Source organism: Haemorhous mexicanus, chromosome 20, assembly GCF_027477595.1.
Source record: "Haemorhous mexicanus isolate bHaeMex1 chromosome 20, bHaeMex1.pri, whole genome shotgun sequence".
Classification (NCBI taxonomy): Eukaryota; Metazoa; Chordata; class Aves; order Passeriformes; family Fringillidae; genus Haemorhous; species Haemorhous mexicanus.
Window position 1 is genome coordinate 2,400,560 of NC_082360.1, and position 25,271 is coordinate 2,425,830.

The window sequence follows — 25,271 nt, forward strand, 5'->3', positions numbered from 1 at the left end:
TGGAAAGGTGCTGGGATGAGAAATAAGAACCCAAATTCCTGTTTGTTTTTGCTCATGCTGATGTTTCAGGGAATATTCTGGAGCTCCCACATGAACCACCTGTTTTTGGCCCCAGAGGAGGATGACTTGCACACAGGACAGGCAGATGTTCCCTTGGAAAGGTGCTGGGATGGATGAGAAATAAGAACTCAGATTCCTGTTTGGTTTTGCTCAAAGTTGATGTTTTCAGGGAATATTTTGCATCTCCACATGATCCTCCCATTTATGACCCCAGAGGAGGACGACTTGCACACAGGACAAGCAGTGGTTCCCATGGAAGGGTCTGGGATGGATGAGAAATACGAACCCAGATTCCTGTTTGGTTTTGCTCAAAGTTGATGTTCTAGGGAATATTCTGCAGCTCTCACATGAACCACCTGTTTTTGGCCCCAGAGGATGACTTGCACACAGGACAGGCAGTGGTTCCCATGGAAGGTGCTGGGATAGGGACAAGCTGCCAACACCCTGTTGGTTTGCAAACTTCAGCCTCTCATGCTCATCCTCCAGACCTTTGAAGGTGCTTTGGCCTCCTCTTTTCCCCTTCCCACTGTCTGAGGGGCTGGGTTCCTGCCCTGGGCCAGGAGGGTGTTTCTCAGGGAACCTCCCAACATCCCAAAAGGGCCTAATTGAAGCCTGTGGAGATTTTTTTCACAGATTCATGGCTTTTCAAAGGAGAAATTTGCATATTAATAAGAAGCTGTTCAGACTGATTGGCTTAATGTGTTTGGTGTAAGTATAATTAAATGTCAGGGGAAATATATCATGAAGTAATGGAGCTGGAGTTAATTTATCAAAAAAAAAAAAAGAATCCTAAAGAGGGAGACACTTCCAATAACAAACAGTTCTTTAACCTTCCTCCTTAAGATGATTTGCTTAGTCAGGGCTGAAATGTGTGGTCTTGGAGATCCTTGAGTGAGAGAGACATGAGGTTGGTTTGGGGATGGAGGTTTTCCCACACTCTCCCAATTACAGAGCCTTCAGATCCTGCACTTTTTCAGATCCTGCCCTGCATTGGTGCATAGCTCTAAACTCCATATAAAGTGTCAGCTGCTGCCTTCACATTTTGGTCAGACAAAACAATTCCTCTGGGCCTCAAACTCAAGGACACCCTACAGCCTCAGGCCCCAAAAAGTACAAGCAAAAGTGAATTGGAGGGGAGAGCAAACTGGGGGAATAGGACTTTATCACCTGAAGCTGTAACTGGAGGATTAACACCTGATATGTAAATGGAGCAAGCTTAAAATTGTCTGAAAAACTCATGAGCAGTGTCCATCTTGGGTGTAGCCTCTCTGGGAAGCTTTGGAGTGCCCAGGGTGTGTCTGTTGAAGGCCTTTAATAAATACCATCATAAATTGAAGGCCTTTAAAGATCTTTAACAAGAGGGTCCCCCAGGTCCAGGTGGGCAAGGTGCAGTCCTGCTCCCCCCAAGCCCAGCAGCAGCTCCTGTGAGGATGTCTGGGTGGATGCACCCCTGTAAGACTTCAGGGGTGCCCTTAGGGAGGAAGAATGAGACTGAGATTTGTTTATATCAGGTGCTGGGCCATTTGTAGCCATTTTTTGGTCATCCCTCAGTCTTTGCTCTTTAAACTTTTCAGAGCAAGTGCCATCTCCTGCTCTGTTCACATCCCAGCTGGGCACAAACCCCAGTGTGCCAGCACACAGGCACACCTTTAAAACAAACAAAAATCGCAATGCAGGTGCCAAAACTGGCTGGTTTAAGATTGTAATTGAGGAAGGTGAGGGCCAGGCTGAAGGTTGTGCTGGTGCCTTCAAGGCTGTGGCTCCTGGCATCCTTCTGTGGGATGGAAAGAGGCTGGGAGCTCCCTCTCCGTGGTGCAGTGGACAAACAGGCAAGGACTTGCCAGCAAAGCTGTGCTTTAGGTGGGTGCTGGGTTCATGGATTTGTGTCCAGCCACATCCTCAGCAGGGACTGGCCCTCCTGTGTGGTGGGATGGCAGAAGGGAGCTCTTGATTTGCACTTGCAAGGGATGTAAAAGGATGATGTCCATTGTCTCAGCTGGAAAATCCTCCTTGGCATGACATGACATCGAGGGGAGTCAGCAGGTTGTGATGAAGAATCCCTTTTTATTTGGGAATGGCATTGAAAATGTGATGAAATCACTCTGAGCCTGGTTTTCTCCCTTGTAAGAATCAGCTGGTGCTGCAAGAATTTGGCAAAAGGCTCCTGCCTGAAGTGTGGAGCTCTGCCCACTGCTGGGGTTAACCTGACCATGGTGCTGGGGAGACCAGAGGTGATGAGTGTTGGGTCCAGGTCTGATGGGACAGGAGGAGTTTGTCCTTTCCCAGTGCTTGACTTCCCCCCTCATTGGAGCTGCTGGGAGTGCCCTAAGGCTGGGTTAAAGAGCTCATGGCCAGCCCAGGGGGATGTCACACCACAGGGAGTGACACCAAGCACTGCAGAGGTGGCTGATGAACCCAGCCCCAGCCCTGGCACAGAAAGATCCTTTAGAAGATGCCTGGTGGTGTCTCCATTCCCATACCAAGCATGGACACATGTTGAAGGGGCTGTGACCAAGAGCCCTGGGGCTCTTCATCTGTTCCTGGTGGGCAGAGGGCTGGGATTTACCAGCAATTAGCCACTGAAAAGAAAACAGCTCTGAAACACCCCTTCTCCAAAGGGCAGCTGGACAGCCCAGAGGAGCTGGAGGTGCCACCTGTGATTGCCTCAGCTCCGACGAGTTTCTTGTTCCAGCAGAGAAAATCAATGCCTGGCAGGGCTAATGACACCAGGGAGTTTCTGCTTGTCAATAGCACTTAGGCACTGCTGCTCTCCAGATGTGCTTTCCAGCAGGGTGGGTTTTTTGGGAACTTCTTGGCACAGTTTCCTCTCCCAGACTGGGATGCTGGGACATGGGGATCACCTCTCAGCACGAGGAGGCCCCTGGGCACTGTGCTCCCCACTACCTGCTGCCCTCAAAGCAGCAGCCCAGCCCGTCAATAATTCATCAGAGCAATTAGACAGAGGGTTTGCGTGCTGTAATGAGCTCTGATCCACACACTCTCCATCCCAGGAGAGCAGGGGGGCAGGAGCTGAGCACGGGAGGCACAGCAGGGCACGGGGGTGGTGAGCAGAGCCCCCTCCTCGTGTGCAGCTGCTGCCCCTCACTGCACTGCCCCGAGCCTCTGCAGCCAGGGCGGGGACACCAAGGGCAGGGACCCCAAGGGCAGGGACACCAAGGGCAGGGACACCAAGGGCAGGGACACCAAGGGCAGGGACACCAAGGGCGGGGACACCAAGGGAAGGGACACCTGTCTCCCTGTTCTCCAAGTTCTTCCAAGCCTTCTGATGTTTACATTCTTCTAACAAACCTTCTCACATGCTTTCTGTAAATAATTATTGTTTTATGTTCTTTTCTGTAGGAGGAGAATTCTGATGGACTGTTGGTTTGTCCAGTGGCATTGGAGAGGTGGCACTGTCACCCTCCAATCCACTGTCACTTTTAAAAATCTATAAATGTTAAAGTAAAAAATTAACCTGCACTTCTTCTTACCTTGGAGATTCCAGTGTCCCCGTTGTTTTATTTTGTGTCCTAGAGTGACAGACCCCAAGGGCAGTGACACCAAGGGCAGGGACACCAAGGGCAGGGACCCCAAGGGCAGGGACACCAAGGGGACTGACACCAATCAGACAATCACCTGTTGGTAAACAATCCCCAGACCACATTCTAGAGCAGCAAACACAGGAGCAGCAATCAGATAATTATTGTTTTCATTCCTCTCTGAGGCTTCTCAGTTTCCCAGGAGAATAATCCTGGGCAAAGAGGATTTTTCAGAAAATATGACAGGGACAGGAGGGAGCTCACTGCCCTGGGCACAGGGACCATGCCAGGGGGACAGGGCAGCCACCTCAGCACATCCTGAGGGAGCAAAGAATCCAGGGATTGCTTCCTGACAGTGGGAGTGAGGCAGTGCTGCTGGAAACCTTTCTGACCACAGGCAAGGGAAAAAAACCAAATATTTCAGCAGGTGACACCCTCATCCTGCATGGCTTGCAGTGCTTCCATGGGGATGGAAGAGCAGAGACAAAGGAAATTCCAAGGCCCCTGGCTTGTCTTGTGAGGGTGCAGCATCCTCTGAGAGATGGCAGCTGTATCACAGATCCCCCCAATAACAGCAGAATTTCCCTGAGCTCTATCTTTGTGCAGAGAGAATGCCTCTGCAGCAGGATGGGTAGGGAGAGCAGACACCCAGGGCTCCTTGTCCTCTCCCAGGGCTATTCCTGCCTCTTGCTTTGCTCCAAGCTCAGCTTAATCCATCCTCATTAAAATCAGTGGCAAGAGTGTCCTTTTGCTGTTGGGTTTGATTTTACATCCAACACCACCGTGACTGATTTTCTTTTTTCCTTGCAGACCTCTCTGATCTTTTGCCCCTCTCCTTTCAGCTTCCTCAGTCTCACAGCTTTTCTTGGAAGCTTTTTTTTTTTTTTCTAATTTCTCTCAGTTTCCTGAAATGCATCTTTCCACGTATTGATTTCACCAGAGATCTGAAGGAAGGCAGAGCAGGAGGCTCAGCTGACTCCCATGCACACTCACAGCTCATCAAAGCAAATACAGAGCCTTGTGAGAGCTGCTGGGGCAGCACAGCCCCTGGGCTTAGCAGCTGGCCTCATGGGAGGGAGGAATTAATCTCTTTAGGCAGCATTTTTGAATTTATACATCCATCCACGCTCCTGGTTACATGGAGTTATCACTCTTGCTAGAGCATCTTTCTTTTCAATCATCTCCTGAACATGCTGTAATGGCACTTCTGGGAGTGTGGGCTGGAGCTGGGGGAAGGGGAGTGCTTCTGAGAGCTGGTTTTGGGTTTTTTATAAATTCCACTTGCAGAGTCACTGCTTAAAACGATTTGAAAGAAAAAGAGAGATGGTGGGGTGTGGGAACCCAGGACATCCCTCTGGCTGCCCTGGAGGACTCCAGACCCTGGCAGGAGGCTCAGAGACTTTGGCATAGAGCCAAAGACACCTGTGCCTTTGATTTTAACCCATGGAGAAAATTACCAGCCTTATATGAAGATTTACAAGCCACGAGAGTTTAAGTAGAATATTAGTTTGTCACGGGGTGGAAAAGTAGAATTTTGGGGTTTTAGAATGGGGGTTCAGAAGCCAAGATGGAGGAATCTGGGAGTGCCTTGTCCTTCTTCTTGTCCTCCATCTTCTGCTGTGATGGTGACAACTTTGGATTGGTTTAGAGTAGAGACAGAGTGTCTAACACAGGTGATAGGGATTGGGAAATTATTGTAAATAAAGCACACATAGTTCTCAGTATAAAAAGCCAACAGCACCCCAAGGGCAGGGACTGTGCCACAGCCCGACCTGCTGGGCAGATCTCAGCAGGGCAGAGAAGGAATGGGATAAGAGAAAATCAACAACCTTGAAAAGCAGAACCAAAGAATCCTGACTCCTTCTTCCATCCCATGGCTGGGAAAAAGAGATTTTCTGACCCCTTGGGGCCATCTCGACCACAGAGACTCCGAGAGTGGGGGGGAAGATGAAGATGAAGAGGATGAATTGCTGGTGGCAGCAGAGGCCCAGGGAGCAGCACACACCCCTGTGGGGCTGTGAGTGAGGTTGCACCAAGCCAGGATGCTGGCTGTGCCTCAGTTTCTCTGTCCTGCTTGTTTGCTAGCTCCATGGTGGAGAAGGCTCTGTGTTCCCCCAGGGCTGCCAGCCCTGTCACATGCCTGTCACCACCGTGTCTGGCTCCTTCCTGGAGGCAGAATTCTGGCACTGTTTCTGAGGAGAAGTCAGAGATGAAGCAAGCTCCCTCAGACAGTTCATCTTCCCTCTCTGCCCTGCTGCTCCACCCTCTGTAGAGGGTCCCATCCGCCCTGTGACCTTGTTGCATTTCTGGGAGCAGATCTGGCCCTTCCTTTCCCTTTTCCACAGCACCCAAGGCTGATTGCAGAGCTGTGGGGCTCTTTCAGAAGGAGCAGCATTTTTTTAATAACAGTTTTCCCTGCAATGACCCCTTCAGTGGCACCTCCTTAAAAACAGGACAGACTTCCTTTCCCACCACTGCCTCAGGTTGGGGTCTCCAAATCCCAGCCAGACCCTGGACATTTCTCCAGAGGAAAATCGAGCTGCAGCAAAGCTGCTGAGCAGGGAAGAGCTAACAGAGGCAGATTTCCCCTTTGCAGTTTGCTTTAAGGTGTTTGTTATCACATCCATTGGCAGCTCATCCCGAGCCATGAAAGCAGGGAGGGTCCTTGGGTGCTCTAACACCACATCCTTGTCAGTGGTGATTCCCTTTTTCTTCACATCTTCAGGATGTATAGGGGATCTTCCATCCTCCTCAGCTTATTCCCCAGCCTGAATGTCCCAAATTCTTTGGAGTTTCCCCCAGACAGAAACCCTCAGCAAAGGTTTGGCTTCTCTGGGAGCACATCTTAGCTCAGCCCCTGTGTCAGGTGGTTGCAAAGGGAATTGCTTTAGGGAGGGCCATTCCTTGCTCTCTCATTTGTAACATAACAGCCTGGGGTTTGGTTATTATTGCTGGTTTTAGCTGCTGTTGGCTTTTCATTGTTGCTTTTTTTGATAGATGGGTTCAATTTTGCTGGCACATTGCTCAGGTTTGCAGAGCAGGTGTTGCTGCAGCGGGACGGTGGCAGCGAGGCGGGCAGGGAGCAGTTCATCACTCACGGGGTCAGAGCCAAGGGGGCAGGGTGTGGGGGGCTGCAGCTGCCAGGAGAGCTGCTGGTGGCATGGTGGTGACCCTCCGTGGGGCTGCAGCCACTCCCTAGGCATCCCCCAGCCCCCCTGGGAAGGACAGGAGCGTGGGAAGATCAGCTGTGGAGAGGGAAACTGCTGAGGATGGATTTGTGTCTCACCACGTGGTGGGGTGGGAATCTGGTGTTTTGTAGATGCTCTTGAGAAAGCTGACCTAGAACAGAGGGTGGACAGAGTGACAGAATAAAGCAGGGATTTATTAAAGGATCTCCTCCATGGATCCACCTTGGGCAGCACCAGAGCCCAGCCAGGGCTGCACCCAAGATGACCCAAAATGGCCCCAAAATGCACGGCCGGGCACGGGGTCTCTCCCTGGGATCAGCTCTGCTCCATTTGCACCTTGCAGTTCATTGTCCCAGCCCAGCTTTAGCCCAGCCAGTCCCACCCTGCTTGTTTTTCTCTCTCCAGCCCACGGGGTTTGTGCTCCTGGGCTGAGATTTGGCTCATTTGTCCTTGGTGCCCAGCTGGAGCAGGAATTGTTTTGTCTCCCTGCTCTGGGCACAGAGCTCACCATCCCATAATGTGAAGCTCAGAATTACACACTAAAGCAGCACAGAGTCTGAGAAATAGAAAAGCCAAACCTGAGGCACCAGCGGGTCTGGGTGTGGTGCAGGAGTGATGAGTGTGAGGGATGGGATGTGGTGGGGCATGCAGGAGGGATGAGGAGGACAGGGAGAGGAGCTGGCAGTCACCTGCTCCTGTGGCTCCTACACCTTTCTGCTGCGCCTTGTTTAACATGAAGGAGCTCAGGGTATCCAACCACCAAATCCTGTGGCTCCTCAGCAAATCACACCCAATCCTGGCCCAGGAGGGCTCTGAACTCTCAAGGGGACCATGGAGCAGATGGACCCTGGCCCGAGCCCCAAACCCCTTCCCACTTCACTCTAGGAGAGCTTCCCAAAGCAGCTGCTGTGTGGGATGTCTTTGGGTGAAAGAAGGAAATTGCTGAGGTCAGGGGCTGAGGTTGCACATTTTTATGTGGCACCAACTTGCTGCCTCCTTGGAAATCCCAAAAAATAAATTCTTGCATCCTGTCCTTTGAAAATTCCCCTGTCCTACAGGAAGGGAGTTTTGTTACTCCAGGAATTCACTGTTATTCCAGGGAATTCAAGCCTCTGTGCAGGAAACCCCAATGTGGGCAGGGAGGAATTTAAAGGGGAAGGGCATTAGGATGGTGGAGATGGGCTGTGTTCCTGCCACTGCAAGGAGGGAGGTGGGATCCCACACAGAGGGGAGGGCTTGAACAGGCAAAATTAATTTGGGCTTGGAACACAAGCCCTGTGAGGAAAACTGAGGGAGCTGGGGGTGCTCAGCCTGGAGAAAAGGAGACTCAGGGGTGCCCTCATCACTCTCACAGCTCCTGAAAGGTGCCTGTGCTCAGCTGGGGCTGGGCTCTTTCTCCAGGCAGCACTGACACAACCAGAGCACACAGCCTCCAGCTGCACCCAGGGAAATGCAGGCTGGATATCAGGGAAAAGTGTTTTACAGAAAGGTGATAAAGTTCTGGGATGGCTGCCTGGGGAGGTGGTGGAGTCCCCATCCCTGGGTGTGTTTAACAAAGCCTGGGTGTGGCACTGGGGACCAGGGTTGAGTTGAGGTGTTGGGGCTGGTTTGGACTCGATGATCTTGGAGGTCTCTTCCAACCCAGTGATTCTGTGATTCTGTGAATTCTGTGGATTCTGCAAACACCTGAGCTCATCCTTGATTTCCCACTTTGTTTCACCTCCCATTTACCTGGAATTAGACCTGAATTCACTGAATTCACACAGAATTCACAGAATCACTGGGTTGGAAGAGACCTCCAAGACCATCCAGTCCAAACCAGCCCCAACACCTCAACTGAACCCTGACCCCAGTGCCACATCCAGGCTTTGTTAAACACACCCAGGGATGGGGACTCCACCACCTCCCTGGGCAGCCATTCCAGAACTTTATCACCCTTTCTGTAAAACACTTTTCCCTGATATCCAACCTGTATTTCCCTTGGTGCAGCTGGAGGCTGTGTGCTCTGGTTCTGTCAGTGCTGCCTGGAGACAGAGCCCAGCCCCAGCTGAGCACAGGCACCTTTCAGGAGCTGTGAGAGGGATGAGGGCCCCCCTGAGTCTCCTTTTCTCCAGGCTATGGCTCTCCTGACAATAAAAGCAAGGAGGGAAGGGCTGGGCCAGAGGCAGGAGGCTCAGGACCATCCTGCCCTTGATCCCCAGGACCCCCCCAGAGCTCTGCCCACATCCAGCTCCCCAACCCCACTCAGGGCACTTTTATTGTAAATCAAAGGTGACTCCAACGAAGGGGAGAGAGAATGATGCATCTGACTCCATTGATATCAGAAGGCTAATTAATTACTTTATTATACTGTACTATGTACATTTCATTTAAACTGAACCTGCCAGGCACTCACTCTTGCTCACAGAACTGCACCCATCTCTGATTCTCTCTGACTGTCCCCTGACAGTCCCACACACACCTGGCCCTGACAGGCCAAGGGAACAAAACATCCTCACTTTGGGCAAACCATCTCCATTTTGCATTCTGCTTCAGCACAACACAGGCACAGCAAGAGGGATCAGAATTGTGTTTCCTTCTTCCCTGCTTGTCTCCCAGCTTCTCTCTGCTCAGAGGGTGTGTGAATACCACACATTTTGGCACTGACATGTCCCTCGTTCCCCCTCTGCAGGGAGCTGATGCCCAGGACACTGGAGGGGCAGATCACCATGGAGAAGACCCCCAGCTACTTTGTCACCAAGGAGGCCCCAGCCCGCATCTCCTCCATGTGCAAGGGCACCAAGCTGATCGTGGTGGTGCGGGACCCCGTGACCAGAGCCATCTCGGACTACACCCAGACGCTCTCCAAGAAGCCTGACATCCCCACCTTCGAGAGCCTGACCTTCAAAAACAGGACTACGGGCCTCATTGACACCTCGTGGAGCGCCATCCAGATCGGCATCTACGCCAAGCACCTGGAGAACTGGCTGCTGCACTTCCCCATCGGGCAGATCCTCTTCGTCAGCGGGGAGAGGCTGATCAGCGACCCCGCGGGGGAGCTGGGCAGGGTCCAGGACTTTCTGGGCCTCAAGAGGATCATCACGGACAAACACTTCTACTTCAACAAAACCAAGGGCTTCCCGTGCCTGAAGAAGGCGGAGGGCAGCAGCAAACCCCACTGCCTGGGCAAGACGAAAGGCAGGACCCACCCTGACATCGACCAGGAGGTGGTGCAGAGGCTGAGGGACTTCTACAGGCCCTTCAACATGAAGTTCTACCAGATGACAGGGCAGGACTTCGGCTGGGACTGAGGCTGAAAGAAATAATTTAAGAAAAGGAAAATATAATATAATATATATATATTTTTTTTACGTATCAGTAGAGAGGTGGGGGGGGAAATATGGGAAAAAAAAATAATAGCTGTGCTGAAACACACTTTGCTTTTTTTCTTTTTTTTTTACATGGCTTTGTTTCCTTTCTTCTCTCAGAGAAGAGGGGCTGTGTAGACCAGAAAAGGAGGTTGTGGAGGACAGCCTGGTCCTACTGGCACGAGCAGCTTCCCCCAGTGGGCCCGAGGTTTAGCACAGCCTCTGGAAAAAAACACAGGTGCAAAGTTTTTAGCAGTGACAGGGGTGCTCGGGGTAGCTCAGAGTCTTCCTGAAAGTTCAGCCAGGTTTTGGCTTGCAAGGGCCATTTTGGCCAGACCTCACCACTTTTGACAATAAAACCAAGGTGGCTTAATACCTAATTTGGCTTTCCAAATGTTACCTTAGGGGATTTTTTATTGCATGAAACATTTGGTGAATTTTGCTTCCACTTATCCAATTTTTTTTGTTTTGTTTTACTTTTACCCCCCTTAAATCAAGCTCTTTTCATCAGCCAAGCTTATTTTTCCTCTTAAGGAAGCCAAAACCAATAATCCTTTGTTTTGTTTTGAGAGAAAATAATTTTGGTAGCCAAAAGTGAAAGAACACAAATGATTCTTTTGACTCTGTAATGAAAATTGCCAGGTAGTCAAAAGCCTCATTCACAGGAGCTGGCTCTAAACCAGGGCTCCCTATTGCATCCCTTTTGCTACTCTGACTGCAAAATGGTTTTCTGAGGGGTTTTTTTCCTAAAAGGGGCCCATCTGAAGGGATTTTGGGGATGGGAAGGAGATTCCACACTGAGATGATGCTCATAGCCCACCCTGAAGGTGTTTGGGGTGGCCACCCTCCCACCAGGCATGTGCAGGAAACTTCTTGGTGTCCAGTGGACGTGGGATGAGCCATAATGATGAATGCTTTAAGTTGGGCCAGTCTTAAATGGGCTGGAGGAAGGGTTGGTTGGGAAAAGGTGAGCAATAATCATGTCCAGAAAGAGGAATGAGAAAACAATAGTTCTTTCCTGAAGGAGAACTGAGGGGGAACCTTGAAGCTTGTGAAGGGCTTTAAAAACTGTCAGGCTAACCAAATCTCCTTTACCATGTTTTTTTTAGCTGGTGGAAATGTTTCAGAGACAGAAATCTGTTAGTGAAGCAGAGTCTTTTATTACCATGGGCTCATTTATCTGCTGGCTCTTGATCTTCAGCATTCCTGAGCTCTGGGAGTACCCAGTTACACCTTGGTGCATAAACCACATGGAAGTGCTCCCTGTGCTGAGCCCAGCTCTGAGGAGTACCTGAGGGGGTAAAACAAACTGTGGGGATCCCCCAGGAATGTGGGTAGGAAGAAGCCTGGGGATGAAGTTCACAGGCTGCCTGCATACCAGCAAAAATAGGAATAAAATCCCAGCAGAGCAGAGATTTCAGAGGAGTCCAGAGGGAATTGGATCAGAAGTTACAGTTTCACCTGGGAGGGAGGCATTTCCACCTTGGCAAGTTAGGAAAAGGGTTTGGTGACCCTCTCAGCCCCATGGCACTGAGCTCCTCTGCATCCACAGCTTCTCCTGGCTGCCCTAAACCACCTTCCTACTCAGCCCTGCACATCTCCCTCTGTTCCCAAAGATGGGAGTCCTGGAGCCTTCCCACCCCCTGAAGACACAAACCCACAGGGTTTTGCATGCCAGGCCCTTTTCCCAAGGGGATGGAAACACCTTCCTTCAGCTCCTGAGGCCCCAGGAGCTTCTCCCCCAGCTGTCACTGCAGGGCTGAGCCTGAGCCCAGGTTCCCATGCCTGGTAGAGAAGTGCTGCTGGGCTGGTGGCACCACAGCCAGGCTGTGCTCAGCCCTCTGCCCTGGTGGGGCACAGCTCAGTGCCACGTTCACCCCCTCCACTGCTGCTTTCACCTCTTCCCCCATTTATGTCCCATTTTAAGGCCAATGTGCCCTGCACATCTCTGCAGAAACACTTCACCTTGGAGCAGAAAGGAGGATGAGGCACCACACAGACCCCCAACATCTGTCCTCTTGCCTGCCTCCCTTCAGCCCCTCACAGTCCTGAGAAGATCAGAGGTGGTCACAGAGCTTTGGTTCCACGGGACCATGGTTCCTCCCAGCATCAGAAACTGGGGGAACCTTGGGCTCTTGGTAGTGGTGTCACATCACCCCTGCCCAGTGTGTCACAGGAGGGGAGGGGAGCAATCTGCCTCTGCTGGTCAGAATGGGCATCAGCTGTAGCCATAAGGATGGTGGGGAGTTATTGGGATAAATATTCCAAGAGCAAGGTTTTGGGGCAGGAATGGGGGATGGACAGCCTCCCACGCTGTGCTCTTTATTCAAATGGGAAAACCAAGGTGGTAGTGAGGATGAGGCATCAGTCACTCACAGGCATAACCAAAGAGTGCCAGCACCAGCAAGGCACAAAATCTGAGGTCTTCCCAGCTGAAAAGAAGATTTTAGCATGCCATTTCTTTGGTATTTCAAGGAGAATTAAGGTTGGGATAATAGACATGGCTTTCACAAATTATTTTGGTTTAAGCCCAGCTGGGATCTCAGCCCCACTCACTCACTCCAGAGGTGAGATGGGGGGAGAATTGGAAAAGTAGATCAAAGGAAACCTGTGGGTTGAGATAAAGACACTTCAATAGGTAAAGCAAAAGCTACACCCACCAGCAAAGCACACCAAGAAATCAACTCCAGGCTTCCCTTGGCTGCTCAGGTGCTCATCCCCAGGACAGCTGGGCTGCCTCACATTTGGGGTGGTGACTTGGGAAGACAAACACCATCACTCCAGAAATTTCCTGCTCCCTTCTTGTCCCACTTTTATATGCTGAGCATGATGCCTTATGGTCTGGAATATCCCCCTTGCAGCCATCAGGGTCAGCTCTCCTGGCTGTGTCCCCTCCCAGCAGGGTCAGCTCTCCTGGCTGTGTCCCTTCCCATGAGGGTCAGCTGTCCTGGCTGTCCCTTCCCAGCAGGGTCAGCTGTCCTGGCTGTGTCCCCTCCCAGCAGGGTCAGCTGTCCTGGCTGTCCCCTCCTAGCAGGGTCAGCTCTCCTGGCTGTCCCCTCCCAGCAGGGTCAGCTGTCCTGGCTGTGTCCCCTCACATCAGGGTCAGCTGTCCTGGCTGTGTCCCCTCCCAGCAGGGTCAGCTCTCCTGGCTGTGTCCCCTCCCAGCAGGGTCAGCTGTCCTGGCTGTGTCCCCTCCCAGCAGGGTCAGCTGTCCTGGCTGTCCCCTCACATCAGGGTCAGCTCTCCTGGCTGTGTCCCCTCCCAGCAGGGTCAGCTCTCCTGGCTGTGTCCCCTCCCAGCAGGGTCAGCTCTCCTGGCTGTGTCCCCTCCCAGCAGGGTCAGCTCTCCTGGCTGTCCCCTCCCAGCAGGGTCAGCTGTCCTGGCTGTGTCCCCTCCCAGCAGGGTCAGCTCTCCTGGCTGTGTCCCCTCCCAGCAGGGTCAGCTCTCTTGGCTCTGTCCCCTCCCAGCAGGGTCACCTGTCCTGGCTGTCCCCTCCCAGCAGGGTCAGCTCTCCTGGCTGTCCCCTCCCAGCAGGGTCAGCTCTCCTGGCTGTGTCCCCTCCCAGCAGGGTCAGCTGTCCTTGCTGTCCCCTCCCAGCAGGGTCAGCTCTCCTGGCTGTCCCCTCATAGCAGGGTCAGCTCTCCTGGCTGTGTCCCCTCACATCAGGGTCAGCTGTCCTGGCTGTCCCCTCCCAAGAGGGTCAGCTCTCCTGGCTGTCCCCTCATAGCAGGGTCAGCTCTCCTGGCTGTGTCCCCTCCCAGCAGGGTCAGCTGTCCTGGCTGTGTCCCCTCCCAGCAGGGTCAGCTCTCCTGGCTGTCCCCTCCCAGCAGGGTCACCTGTCCTGGCTGTGTCCCCTCCCAGCAGGGTCAGCTCTCCTGGCTGTGTCACCTCCCAGCAGGGTCAGCTGTCCTGGCTGTCCCTTCCCAGCAGGGTCAGCTCTTCTGGCTGTGTCCCCTCCCAAGAGGGTCAGCTGTCCTGGCTGTCCCCTCCCAGCTCCTCGTGCACCCCCAGGAGGAGCAGGAGAAGCCTTGATGCTGTGTAAGAACTGTTCAGCCCCAGTGAAAGCACCCCTGGGTTATCAGTGCTGTTCCCAGCACAAATCCAAACCACAGTCCCACGAACAAACTGAGCCCTACCCCAGCCAAAACCAGCAGACAAATACAAACATCCCTTACCAGTGTGATGGTTTTAAAAAATCAATGCAGTTATGTTGCTGTTTTCTCCCACACAGTCACATTTGCACTGCCATAAAGCAGCTTTATAGGGCCACAGACTGCTCTCCCCACGCTGCACAAGTGCCCAATACCAAGCATTTCTCACAGCTGAAATCTGCACCTGCCACCAGATCCCTGCCATTAAATCAGCAGAGCCTTGAGGTGTACACAAGCCCATCAAATGTGCCTTTAAAAACTTCCCAGCACATCAAGCTCAGCCACTGAGGAATACTTTTCCCTAAATGCTTCAGTGTTTTGCTCCCCCTCATTTCCAGGGGTTTGAATGCCTTGTTGCACACCTTGTAAAGCTATTTAGGGATCTGGGGCTGTGATTGATTGGTTTTGATCTGGGCCATAAGTAGTTTTGAAAATCCCTCCACATATGAACAATGGCTTTTAAAAAGAGGTCATGCAACCAAATTGCTTTGAACTCTAATAACATTTAAGCCTCTAAACTCTTTAGGCTTATTTGAAAATCCAGCCATGAAGTTTAGATTATTTTAACCTAAGAAGAATTGGAGGTAAACTATTGAAAACCACATCCCTCCTGGGCCTGCAGTGCTGAGCACGTGTATTGGAGGGGAAATCAAAAGTAGCTATAAATAAATAAGTTTTTTTCTTAAAAAAAAAAAGGCAGAAAAATCTAAACATTAACTATGAGAAAATAATTAGGTTATTAAAATGCTTCTGGTCTCAATAATCAAATTTGCACTGATGAAGCTAAGGCTTATACACAATTCAACATTTGGATTTTAGAACAAAATCCAAATTTTAGATTTGTTTTAAGGGAAAAAAAAACCCCAACCCACAGCAACCTTTCTATCAGCATCAAGTGCCAAATTGAGGATAAATTTTACACAATGAGGGTGGTGAGGCCTGGGTTGCCCAGAGTGGTGGATTCCCCATCCCTGGAAGTGTCTGAGGCCAGACTGGATTTACAGCACCCTGGGGTGGTGGAAGGGGTCCCTGGAATGAGATGAGCTTTGTGGTGGGTTCCAATCCAAACCATCCCCTGGTTCCTTGATCTTTGAGGAGACAGACACAGCCACAAAAGGCAGCACAGCTCTCCTGCACTGAGACCTCAGGAGTGTGGGCTTGGGGGTGCTGAGCACCAGCATTGCCCCAGAGCCTTCAAAAATCATTTTTTCCCCCCAGTGCTGTTGACATGCTTTGGCACAGGCTGGTAGAGCCAGTTCATTGGGGGTGAGATCTCCCTTTAACCCACCAGCAACAGCTTTCAGCCAGACCTGGAGGGTGGGGAAGCTCTTTGCTCTCTTTTTTCCACTGAAAAAATCAGAGAAATGATGTTTTCTTTACCTGTGCAGTCTGGCAAGGCAATACCAGGTGTGTCTGCTGCTGTGAAATCCGTCCCTGCCGTTCCTGGCAGGGCAGGGATGGGGCTGCTGTGCCCGTGGTGTCCTTGGTGCTGATTTTGTACCACGGGGAATTTCCTCAGCTGCTGTGGAAGTGCTGCCACTCCATGATCTACAGAGATAAAAGGAGTTTATACATCATGGGGATCAGCATGTGAGACTTCTCTGCCTGATGCCAGGGTGGTGCAGCACTAAGGAGTCAAATTTCCAGCAGTGATTTGGCCTTTCCTTCCCTGCACAGGGTGATTCTGGCTTGCACTGGTTCCCAGCTCTCCCACAGACACACTTCACACTTCACAGCATTGTCTCTCCAGGTGAAGGGGAAACGTTGCCCATTTTCCTAACCATTAAAACATTCCTTGATTGTCTGCAGCAGCTTCTGGGTTTTTCTCTCCTCCCTCCCCTTCCCTTGGTGACACTGTCATCCTTGTCCCTTTGGTGCTATTTCAGTATGGGAAAAAAAAAATTAATTTAATTTAATGAAAAAGCACACATTTAATAAAGTTTACGGGTACTGAGAGGCTGTGCTCTCTTTTTGCTGGTGGCAGCAACCTGGAAAGAGGGGGCAGGTTTATGGAAAAAGGTGGGAAAACCACAAAATTACCCATTTGTGTCTGATTTTAGTCTCCTAAACCTAACTCACTCCATGGCTGTGCCTTCTGTGAGCTCCCCAGTGGCATCCCTGGCATGGTTCCCACGACCTCTTGTCTTGCACCACATCAAGGTCAATGCCATACTCCTTTCTTTAAATGGCAAAAAAAATCCTCAAAAATTCAGCTCTCCCTCAAAAATTCAGGTGTCCCTCAAAAATTCAGGTCTCCCTTAAAAATTCAGCTCTCCCTCAAAAATTCAGCTCTCTCTGTCTCCCCCAGTGCTCACCCCTTTGCTCTCCCTGGCCCTGCCACGTCCACAGCATTTTTCCTCTGAGTTGGAAGAATTCCTGCTTGCCCTGATCTGGGTGGTTCAGGATTGTCCCAGCTCACAGTGTGTGAAACCCGAGGGGAAAGGAATTCCTCAAGAAATATATACAGTGGGGAAGCTCCCCCTGTATCAGGTTTGCTGTGTGGTCAAGTAAAATGATATTCTATTTACTTTTTTAGATGTATAAACAGATTAAGTCCCAGGGAAAATATGCTCCCAAACTTCATAATATTTTATTAAACCACTGAAGTTTAATATAATCTTTTGGCTTCCACAGAAAAATTTTCCATTTCTTTTCTGAGCACCTTTGATTTTATTTTCTTTTAATTACGGTTATCCAGAGTTAACAATCTGGGGTTTGCACTCCACCCAGAAAGGACTATCCAGATTAGGAGTGGGGAATTCTGCTGAAATACAGAAATATCCATGTGGTGGTAAGAAGTCAATGACACCAGGGCAGAAAACTCTGGAGAAACCAATGTGCAGAATTAATTCCCCTCAGCCAGGCAGTAACAAGGCTGCACTCCTCAGTTCACAGCATTTATTGCCTAAAATATTGGCCAGACGTGGCTTTTGTGAAGAGTTGTACCTCCTCCATCTTCTGCCTGTCCATGCTGCTTTTCCATCCTGGGGAGAGCTCTCCTGAGCTCAGCTCCAGCCCTGCTCTGGGGCTCAGCACTCATGGGCACAGCTCTGCATCATCCATCGGGGTGGGAAGCTGCAGGAGAAGGCCAACACCACACTGAGCCTCGAGCACACAGCTTGGCCCCTGACCCTCCAGTTGTGCTGGCCAAGGAATGCCCCACAGGCAGCCTGGCTCCTGGGGAAAGCTGCTGGGAGCCAAGCAAAGCCCCTGCATTTCCACCTTGTTAATTAGGATTAATAATGGCCATCGTGGTGTTGGGGTTCTTTTCCAGCTGTGTGGCTTCTGGAGGCCAAATTTGCTGGTGTGAGCATTACCTGAGGTGCTCAGTGCAGCAGGGAGCTCCAAATGTTGCTTGTCAGCCCCACCAATGTGTCCCTGCAGCTCAGATCAACTCCTGGAGATGGAGATCAGCCCTGGAAATTGAATCAGCCCTGGAGATGGAGATCAGCTCCTGGAGATGGAGAGGAACTCCTGGATATGGAGATCAGCCCTGGAAATGGAGATCAGTCCTTCCTAGAAATGGAGATCAGCTCCTGGAGATGGAGATCAGCTCTGGAGATGGAGATCAGCTCCTGGAGATAGAGATCAGTCTTGGAAGTGGAATTTGCCCTGAAAATGGAGATCAGCCCTGGAAATGGAGATCAGTCCTGGAAATGGAGATCAGTCCTGGAAATGGAATTTGCCCTGGAGATGGAGATCAGTCCTGGAAATGGAGAGGAGCTCCTGGAGGTGGAGATCAGCTCCTGGAGATGGAGATCAGTCCTGGAAATGGAATTTGCCCTGGAGATAGGGATCAGCCCTGGAGATGGGGATCAGCCCTGGAGATGGAATTTGCCCTGAAAATGGAGATCAGCCCTGGAGATGGGGATCAGCCCTGGAGATGGAATTTGCCCTGAAAATGGAAGGTCCTTCCACACCAGCCTCTGGGTTTCTCCATTAGTGCCGAGGCAGTGGTGAGGCTGGAGGTGAGACTTGCTTGGCCAGAGTTTCTCCAGCTCATTTCCTTTGCTCTTCCACCAGCTGCTGAGATTTAGGGGTGTGGGCAGCAGTCTGAGAGGCATTGGCTGGGGAGCACTCACCTTCCCTTGGAAGAGAATCAGGAGATTTTCTGTCCAGCTCACACTGGGGACCCCCAAGGCTGGGCACAGAGGAGGTGGCAGTGGAGTGAGAACCTTCTCTTGAGCAGCACAGGTGTGAGAGCACAGAGGAAAGAGGCCAAATGCACCCTATTGACAGGGCAAACACAGCCACCAACCTAATTCCTCACCTTTCTGCTCACTCACAGCTCTGCAGGGCTCTGCCAGTGCACAGTGAGCACCATCCTGGGATCCAGGGCTTTGGGATGTGCAGGGCTGCTGGAGCCAGAGGGAACATCCCACCAGGGCTCCCAGCAGCATCACCAGACCTGATGGAATGCCAGGAGCCATCTCCCTGCTGGGTTTTAACCAGCTCTGTTAAGTTCTGACAGGGTCTGCTGGCCCTACAGTCCAAGAAATGCAATTTGGGGGCACATCCCGTCCCACCCACTTGCCATGGAATTCCAAAGAGCAAACCAATGGCATTGAAACACCACAACTCAAAAACCCCCTCACTGCTCCCCTTTGACTCTGAGACCAAAACTCCTTCATTTTTCCACAAGGGGAAGATTCGAGGTTAAATGAAAAAATTATTTGTATGACTTCTCCTGGGAGCTGCTGGGGCTCAGGGCACAGCCAGCTCTGCCTGTATAAATTGGATATTAACCCTGAGTGAGCAAGATGGGAGCTCTCCCCGACCTGCAGTGACCCTGGTGTCTGGAAGATGCTGCTGATGGAGTAAAGGGCTGCACATACACATCTGGGATCACATCTGGGCTTTCACCAGCTTAGAAAAGCTTGTAAATGACAGAACTGACCTTTGTCCAGCAGAGCCTGGTCCTGGATGCAGCATTCCACAGCAGATCCCAGCATGGCTTGGGTGGAAAAGGACCTTAAAGCTCATCTGATTCCACCCTCCTGCCATGGGCAGGGACACCTTCCACTGTCCCAGGCTGCTCCAAGCCCTGTCCACCCTGGCCTTGGACACTTCCAGGGATGGAGCAGCCACAGCTTCCCTGGGATTCCAGGGAATGGGCATCCCAATTCAGAGTGTGATGTCTGAACCACCTGAACCCCTGCCAGACATGATGTGCCCTGGAGGGGGAGGGCATGGGGACAGGGAGGGGCTCCTGGGCATTGTCACCTCAGAGGGCAATGCCATCCTCTGGAGGAGCCTGCAACCACTACCTGGATGGCCAAACCATCCCACTAGCCTGGGAAATTCATCCTGCTTTGACACCCCATATTTTACCAGCTTCACTGAGGAGAAAATTGTCATATGCTTCCACTTTTCGAGGAGCTGAGCTGTCCTTTTGATAGCAGCTGCCAGCATAAATATACATGAGAAACGGGTTTTCAGTTCCTGAAAAATGTCTAAAAATTGTAAACAATCCCCAAGTCATATGGGGATAAACAATCAGAATTTTAATATTGTTTATAGTTTAAAAAAGCAACAGTTGTCTGAGTCGAGTCAAGCCAAGTCCTTTTGAATAGATAATTTTGAAACATTTGGTTTCAATTCTCCCAAACCTTCAGGAGAGAAGTCCCATTCATGGAATACGTAGCTTACAATTCAAAATGAAAAGTATTACAGAGAATACTGGATAGAATAATAGAAAACTGGATTTTCTATTTCAAAAAATAAATGGCCTCAGATACTGAACCATCTTGAAAACCCTTTTTAGAAAAAAAAAAAAAAAAAAAGGAGAAATAAAACCACTCAGCCAAGAAGTTTATCCAGGCTGCTCCTCTCCTGCTGCAAATTCCACTTTTGCTGAGTGAGTTGCTTGTTTCACTTAACAAACAGGAATATTCCATCAAAAATACAGGTCTGCTTGTCAGGCTGAGAGCAGACATGGCCCTCCCTGTCCCCACCCTCCAGCCCCCCACTCCAGCACAGAGATTCTGCAACTGGGGAGAGTGGAAAAGAGAGTTCTTTAATTTCCTTTTTTTGCATTAGAGTTCATTAGGAAAAATCCAGAGGCCCCTCATTGTGCCTGCATTTGCATGTCTTCTGTGGATGTTTGAATTATATTTTCCTGTGGTTGTTTGGTTTTTGTTTTGTTTTGTTTTTTTTTCCCCCAGTTTCATGTGTCTTTCCTGTATCACTGACACTGGATTGCTTCCCTGCTCACAATTAATTCCTGAAATAATTTATTTCACTTCTGTCACTGTTCTTCAGCTGGATGGCTCACACAAACAGAATTTGCTAGTCATGTTGGTGGGAAATTATTTATTTAAACTCTTTGTTGGTATTAGGGAATAATCAGTCAAGTTTCATGGCAGGATTCCTTTTCCCAGGTTGGAAAAGACATTTCTCAGGAAGAAAGGAAAAGTTACTAAAATGCTTTACTGGATGCATTTTGGATGCTTCACTTCCCCTCCTAAAATCATAGAGAATAATTAAGTTTGCAAAAGCCCTCTAAGATCATCAAATCCAACCATTAACCCAGAACTGCCAGGCCCACCACTAAACCATGTCCCCTGGGGCCACATTTGCACGTTTTTTTAACACTTCCAGGGATGGGGATTCCACCATTTCCCTGGGCAAAAATGCACCAGATTTGATGGGGTTTTGAACCAGAATTTAGTTTTTTTACTCAGAGAGTGGGCAGGCCCTGGCACAGGGTGCCCAGAACCGCTGTGGCTGCCCTTGGATCCCTGGAATATCCAAGGCCAAGTTGGGCTTGGGACAGTGGGACAGTGGGAGGTGTCCCTGCCGTGGCAGGGGTGGCTCTGGATGGGCTTTAAGGTCCCTTTCAACAAAAACCATGGTGTGATTCTAACAAATCAATTGACATTTTGGTTTGGATTATTGTTGCTGTCCTCTGATCCAGATCTCCTGGATGCACCCAAAGGGGGTTGGTGTGGGACACTGGAGCATTTGGAGCTCTGGCAAACCAAACCCTCTGTGCAGAGGATCAGAGAGCTCCTGCCCTGGAACACAACAGAGGCAGCAGAAAAAAAAAAGAAAAAAAAAAAAAGGCTCCCAGATGTTTCACTTGACTTTCTATCAGGCTCTTTGCTACCTGTGTGGCCTTGGCAGAGCACTGGGGTTCCTTGGATGTGAGCTCCCCTGCTCCTGTTGGATCCATCCCAAGCTGGGAGCTGGCTGGTGCTCAGGGAGGAGAAGCCAAGCTGCAGCTATTTCCTCCTTCCTCTCCCAGCCCGTAGGCTGTGCTCCAGTATCTCTGCTGAGAGCAGAAGTTTTTTTGTTCATCAAATGAAATAAAGATTGGAGGGATGAAAGGGAAGGTTCCAGGGAGCTGCAGGTGGGGAGACCTCACATAACTGGAGTGCAGCTATCTCTGTAGGGCTCAGTCCTGCAGAATCTGGGCCTCACCCCTTTCTCTAGTCCATCTCCAGCAATGAGAGATTTTTCCACCCTTCCTTTCCCCCAGCCCTTCTCCCCCTCACACCCAGACACTCACTGTGGGTTTGGGCACTGGCTAAGGCTGGGCACACTGCTCACCCACACACTGCTTGGAGGAAACACTGACTCAACACTGACTAAACACTGACTGTTCTGTCAGATACTCTCGAATCTCTGCTGCTCAGAGTGACCCAATATACGTTAGAAAGTCTCTTTTCCCAGCCTGGCAGTCAAAGGAGTCAGAACTCTTCTATTCTTGTTCTCAAGGTTGTTTATTGTTTCTTATCTATAAAATTCTTTCTCCAACCCGCCCAGGTCTGTCTGGCAGGTTGGGTTGAGGCACACTGGTGTTGTCTTTTTATACTAAGAACTATGTGTACATTATTTACCATAACTTCCCAATACCTATCACCTCTGTTAGACAGTGAGCTTCTACTCCAAACCAATCTCAAAATGCCAACATCACCCAGAACATGGAGGCTGGGAAGAAGAAAGAAGAAGGACAGGGCACGCCCAAATTCCTCCATTTTGGGACCCCAAGCCCCCATTCTAAACACCTCAAAAATCTATTTTTTACCCCCTGACAAACTAACTATTATTCTACTTAAACTTTCTTGACTTGTAATTCTTCATGTAAAGGTTGGTAATTGTTTTTTCCAAGGGTTAAATCCAAGGCCCAGGGATCTTGGGCTCTGTGCCAAGGTCTCTGAGCCCCCCCAGGCAGGGGCTCAAGTCCTCCAGGGCAGCCAGAGGAATGTCCTGGGTTCCAACAAGATTCAGGCTTTGGGGATTTCCATGCCCAGCCCTTGGCCCTCATCCTTCCATATGCCAGCCACCCAAACTCAGCATGAAGCAGATAAATGAGCTCCAGGGCATAAAAATTACTCCCTGCCTCAGTGATCTCAGTTCCAATTTATTGGCATACCAACTACCATTTTCCCTTGGTTACTCCCTGTTGGAAAATCCTTTTCCAAGCTCTCCTTCCTTTCCAGCACCACCACACCCATGTCCAACCAGACATGACACCAGAACTCCTGCAAACCCCCACGCACACGGGGTGCAGCTCCATCCTCAGGCTGAGATTCAGGCACTCTGCCCCACGGTCCATTGGAAGCAGAGACCCTCAATCATCCTCCTGTTCTTTTTGTAAGACATCCTGCCAGGTTTGGGGGGTTTTGCTGGATGGGTGGACAGCTGAGCTCTGCAAAGTGATCTGCGAGCCAGCCCAGGAGGATTTTGCGGTCCAAGACAACTGGAGGAAATTTCTGCTTTTACATCAAATTCCTGGCTACCTCTTGGCAGGAGGCTCCCACACATCAGCAGCTTGTGCATAAAGTCTTGTTTGATGATTCCTGCTCTTGGCATCCTTGCACTCAGCTGCAGAACATCCACATCAGCTCATATCCACCCCAGCAGGGTCCTGGTCCTTCTTCTCCCTCTCCATGCTGCCAGTCAAGAATTGAGCTGGTGTCCTGCAGCTGGTGGGTCCAGCTGCTTCAAGCTGCAAGGTTCAGTCTCCAGAGAGCCAGAGGAGGCTGTGGATGGAGCTGGCTGGGACTTGGAGGCAGGGAACCTCTTCTGCCAGGGCCCTGTGCTGTGTTTCCACACCCAGTCAGCTCTAATGGGAAATGACAGCTCATGGAAGCTGCTGTTCATGGCCCCCTGAAGAGCTCATTGCCCCCTGCTCATCCCAGCCCCTCTGTCAGATTCACTCTGGCTTGACTCCAAGCCCAGAGCCAGAAGTGTCTGGAGGATCTGTGGCAGCCCCAGGAGCTGGAGCTGCACCAGGGTTTTCCATCAGTGCATCCCAGCTGCCCTGGAGCACAGCCACAGGCTGGGTCCTGCCCCACTGCAGAGCCAAGGGCCATCCCAGCGCTCAGGGTGTGGTTTTGGTGGGCTCTGATGGCCACCAAGGGCCATCCCAGCTGTTCTGTGCACTCATGGTGTGGTTTTGGTGGGCTCTGATGGTCACCAAGAGCCATCCCAGCTATTCTGTGCACTCATGGTGTGTTTTTGGTGGGCTCTGATGGTCACCAATGCCTGTCTGTGCAGGTTCCCTCAGTACCTGAGTACCTCCACAAATCACTCCAGATGTGTTCCTGCCCTTGGGACACACACAGAGCAGGCACAACATCTTCTGCTCTGTGTTTATCTGGCCACTTTGTCCCTCCAAATCCTAAATGCCTTCTCCAAGCCCAGGGGCTCCTAGACATTCCCCTTTCCTCAACTTTGCCAGCTCTAAAAAACTTTCAGTTAAAAAGACTTTTCATCATTAAGACTTTCAGTTTTCACCACTTGGCATTTCACCATTGGAGTGGCTGCCTGCTCAAAGGATCTGGAATTTAGGGAGGATCCTGTCTGTAGGTCCTGGGCAGCTGCACACCTTGAAATGTAGGCAGAGAAGCCGGAAAAGGATTCAGACAAGACCCATGAGAATGGGTGAAGCCCTGGAAAACCCTGGAAATCCTGCCCTGAGTGAAGGAGCCAAGCAAAATCTATCTTAACAGTAACCATTTCTCAGCCTGTGAGAGAAGAGATCCAAGACCTACAGCAAGCTGGGCTTGGACCAGGGACTTTGGTCACTCATTTTGCTGCTCAGTTTGATCCTCCAGGTCTGGATTTAATCAAGCTGGCCAGCTATGCTATGGAGGGAGAATTAATTCTTCTATTTATACCTCCCAGTTCTGAGACTTAATGGATGTAAATGACTTTCCTCTGCAGAAAGACACCACGTAACTACCAGGAAAAGAATTCCTAGCCACGGGCCCTAAACTGTGAGACAGTCAAATGGAAGGGTAAATACAGCTTTTTAAAAAGAAACCTCAAAGAATTCAACTCTTACCTCCAAAACCCTGACTGTGGCACCATTTTACAGGGGAGGGGTTCCTGCACAGGGCACTGACAGAGATTTCAGCAAGGATGATGAGATGGTGGCAGGGTCAGCTGCCAGGGCCTTTCCTCAGAGTCCTGTGATGGTGCCACAGCTGTGACCAGCAGGAAAGGACAGAATTCCTTCCTCACAATGACATTTCTGGGCTTGTCCATTATTGTATTTGTGGGGCGCCCCTTGGCAGGGAGGAATGATGAATCTGACTCCATGTTCTCAGAAGGCTGATTTATTATTTTATGGTACTACATTATACTAAAGAATGCTGTACTAAACTATACTAAAGAATACAGAAAGGATACAGACAGAAGGCTAAAAAAATAGTAATGAAAACTTGTGAATTTCTGCAGACACAGCTTGGCCCTGATTGGCCAAAGAGTGAAAACAACTCCCAGCAGAATGCAATGGAACAATCACCTGTGGGTGAACATTCTCCAAACACATTCCACATGAGCACAGCACAGGAGAAGCAAATCAGATAATTATTGTTTTCCTTTTTCTCTGAAGATCCTCAGCTTCCCAGGAGAACAATCCTGGGCAAAGGGATTTTTCAGATAGTGTGAATGCCACAGTCCATCTCCTGGGACAAGCCCTCCCTCCCCACCTTGGCCCTGGCTGGAAATGCTGCCCAGAATGGAGCTCACCAG

At 50.5% G+C, this 25,271-nt stretch overlaps 1 protein-coding gene across 1 annotated transcript in view; it reads left to right on the forward strand.

Moving 5' to 3' along the window:
* The window catches only part of LOC132336743 (heparan sulfate glucosamine 3-O-sulfotransferase 3A1-like), a 35,968-nt gene extending 24,447 nt beyond the window's left edge, over positions 1-11,521 (forward strand). Inside the window, exon 2 of the mRNA XM_059864546.1 lies at positions 9,459-11,521. Within this exon, the coding sequence (XP_059720529.1) occupies positions 9,459-10,077 (619 nt within the window). The 3' untranslated portion in view covers positions 10,078-11,521. The remainder of the gene's footprint in view (positions 1-9,458) is intronic.
* Positions 11,522-25,271: the final 13,750 nt, after the last annotated feature.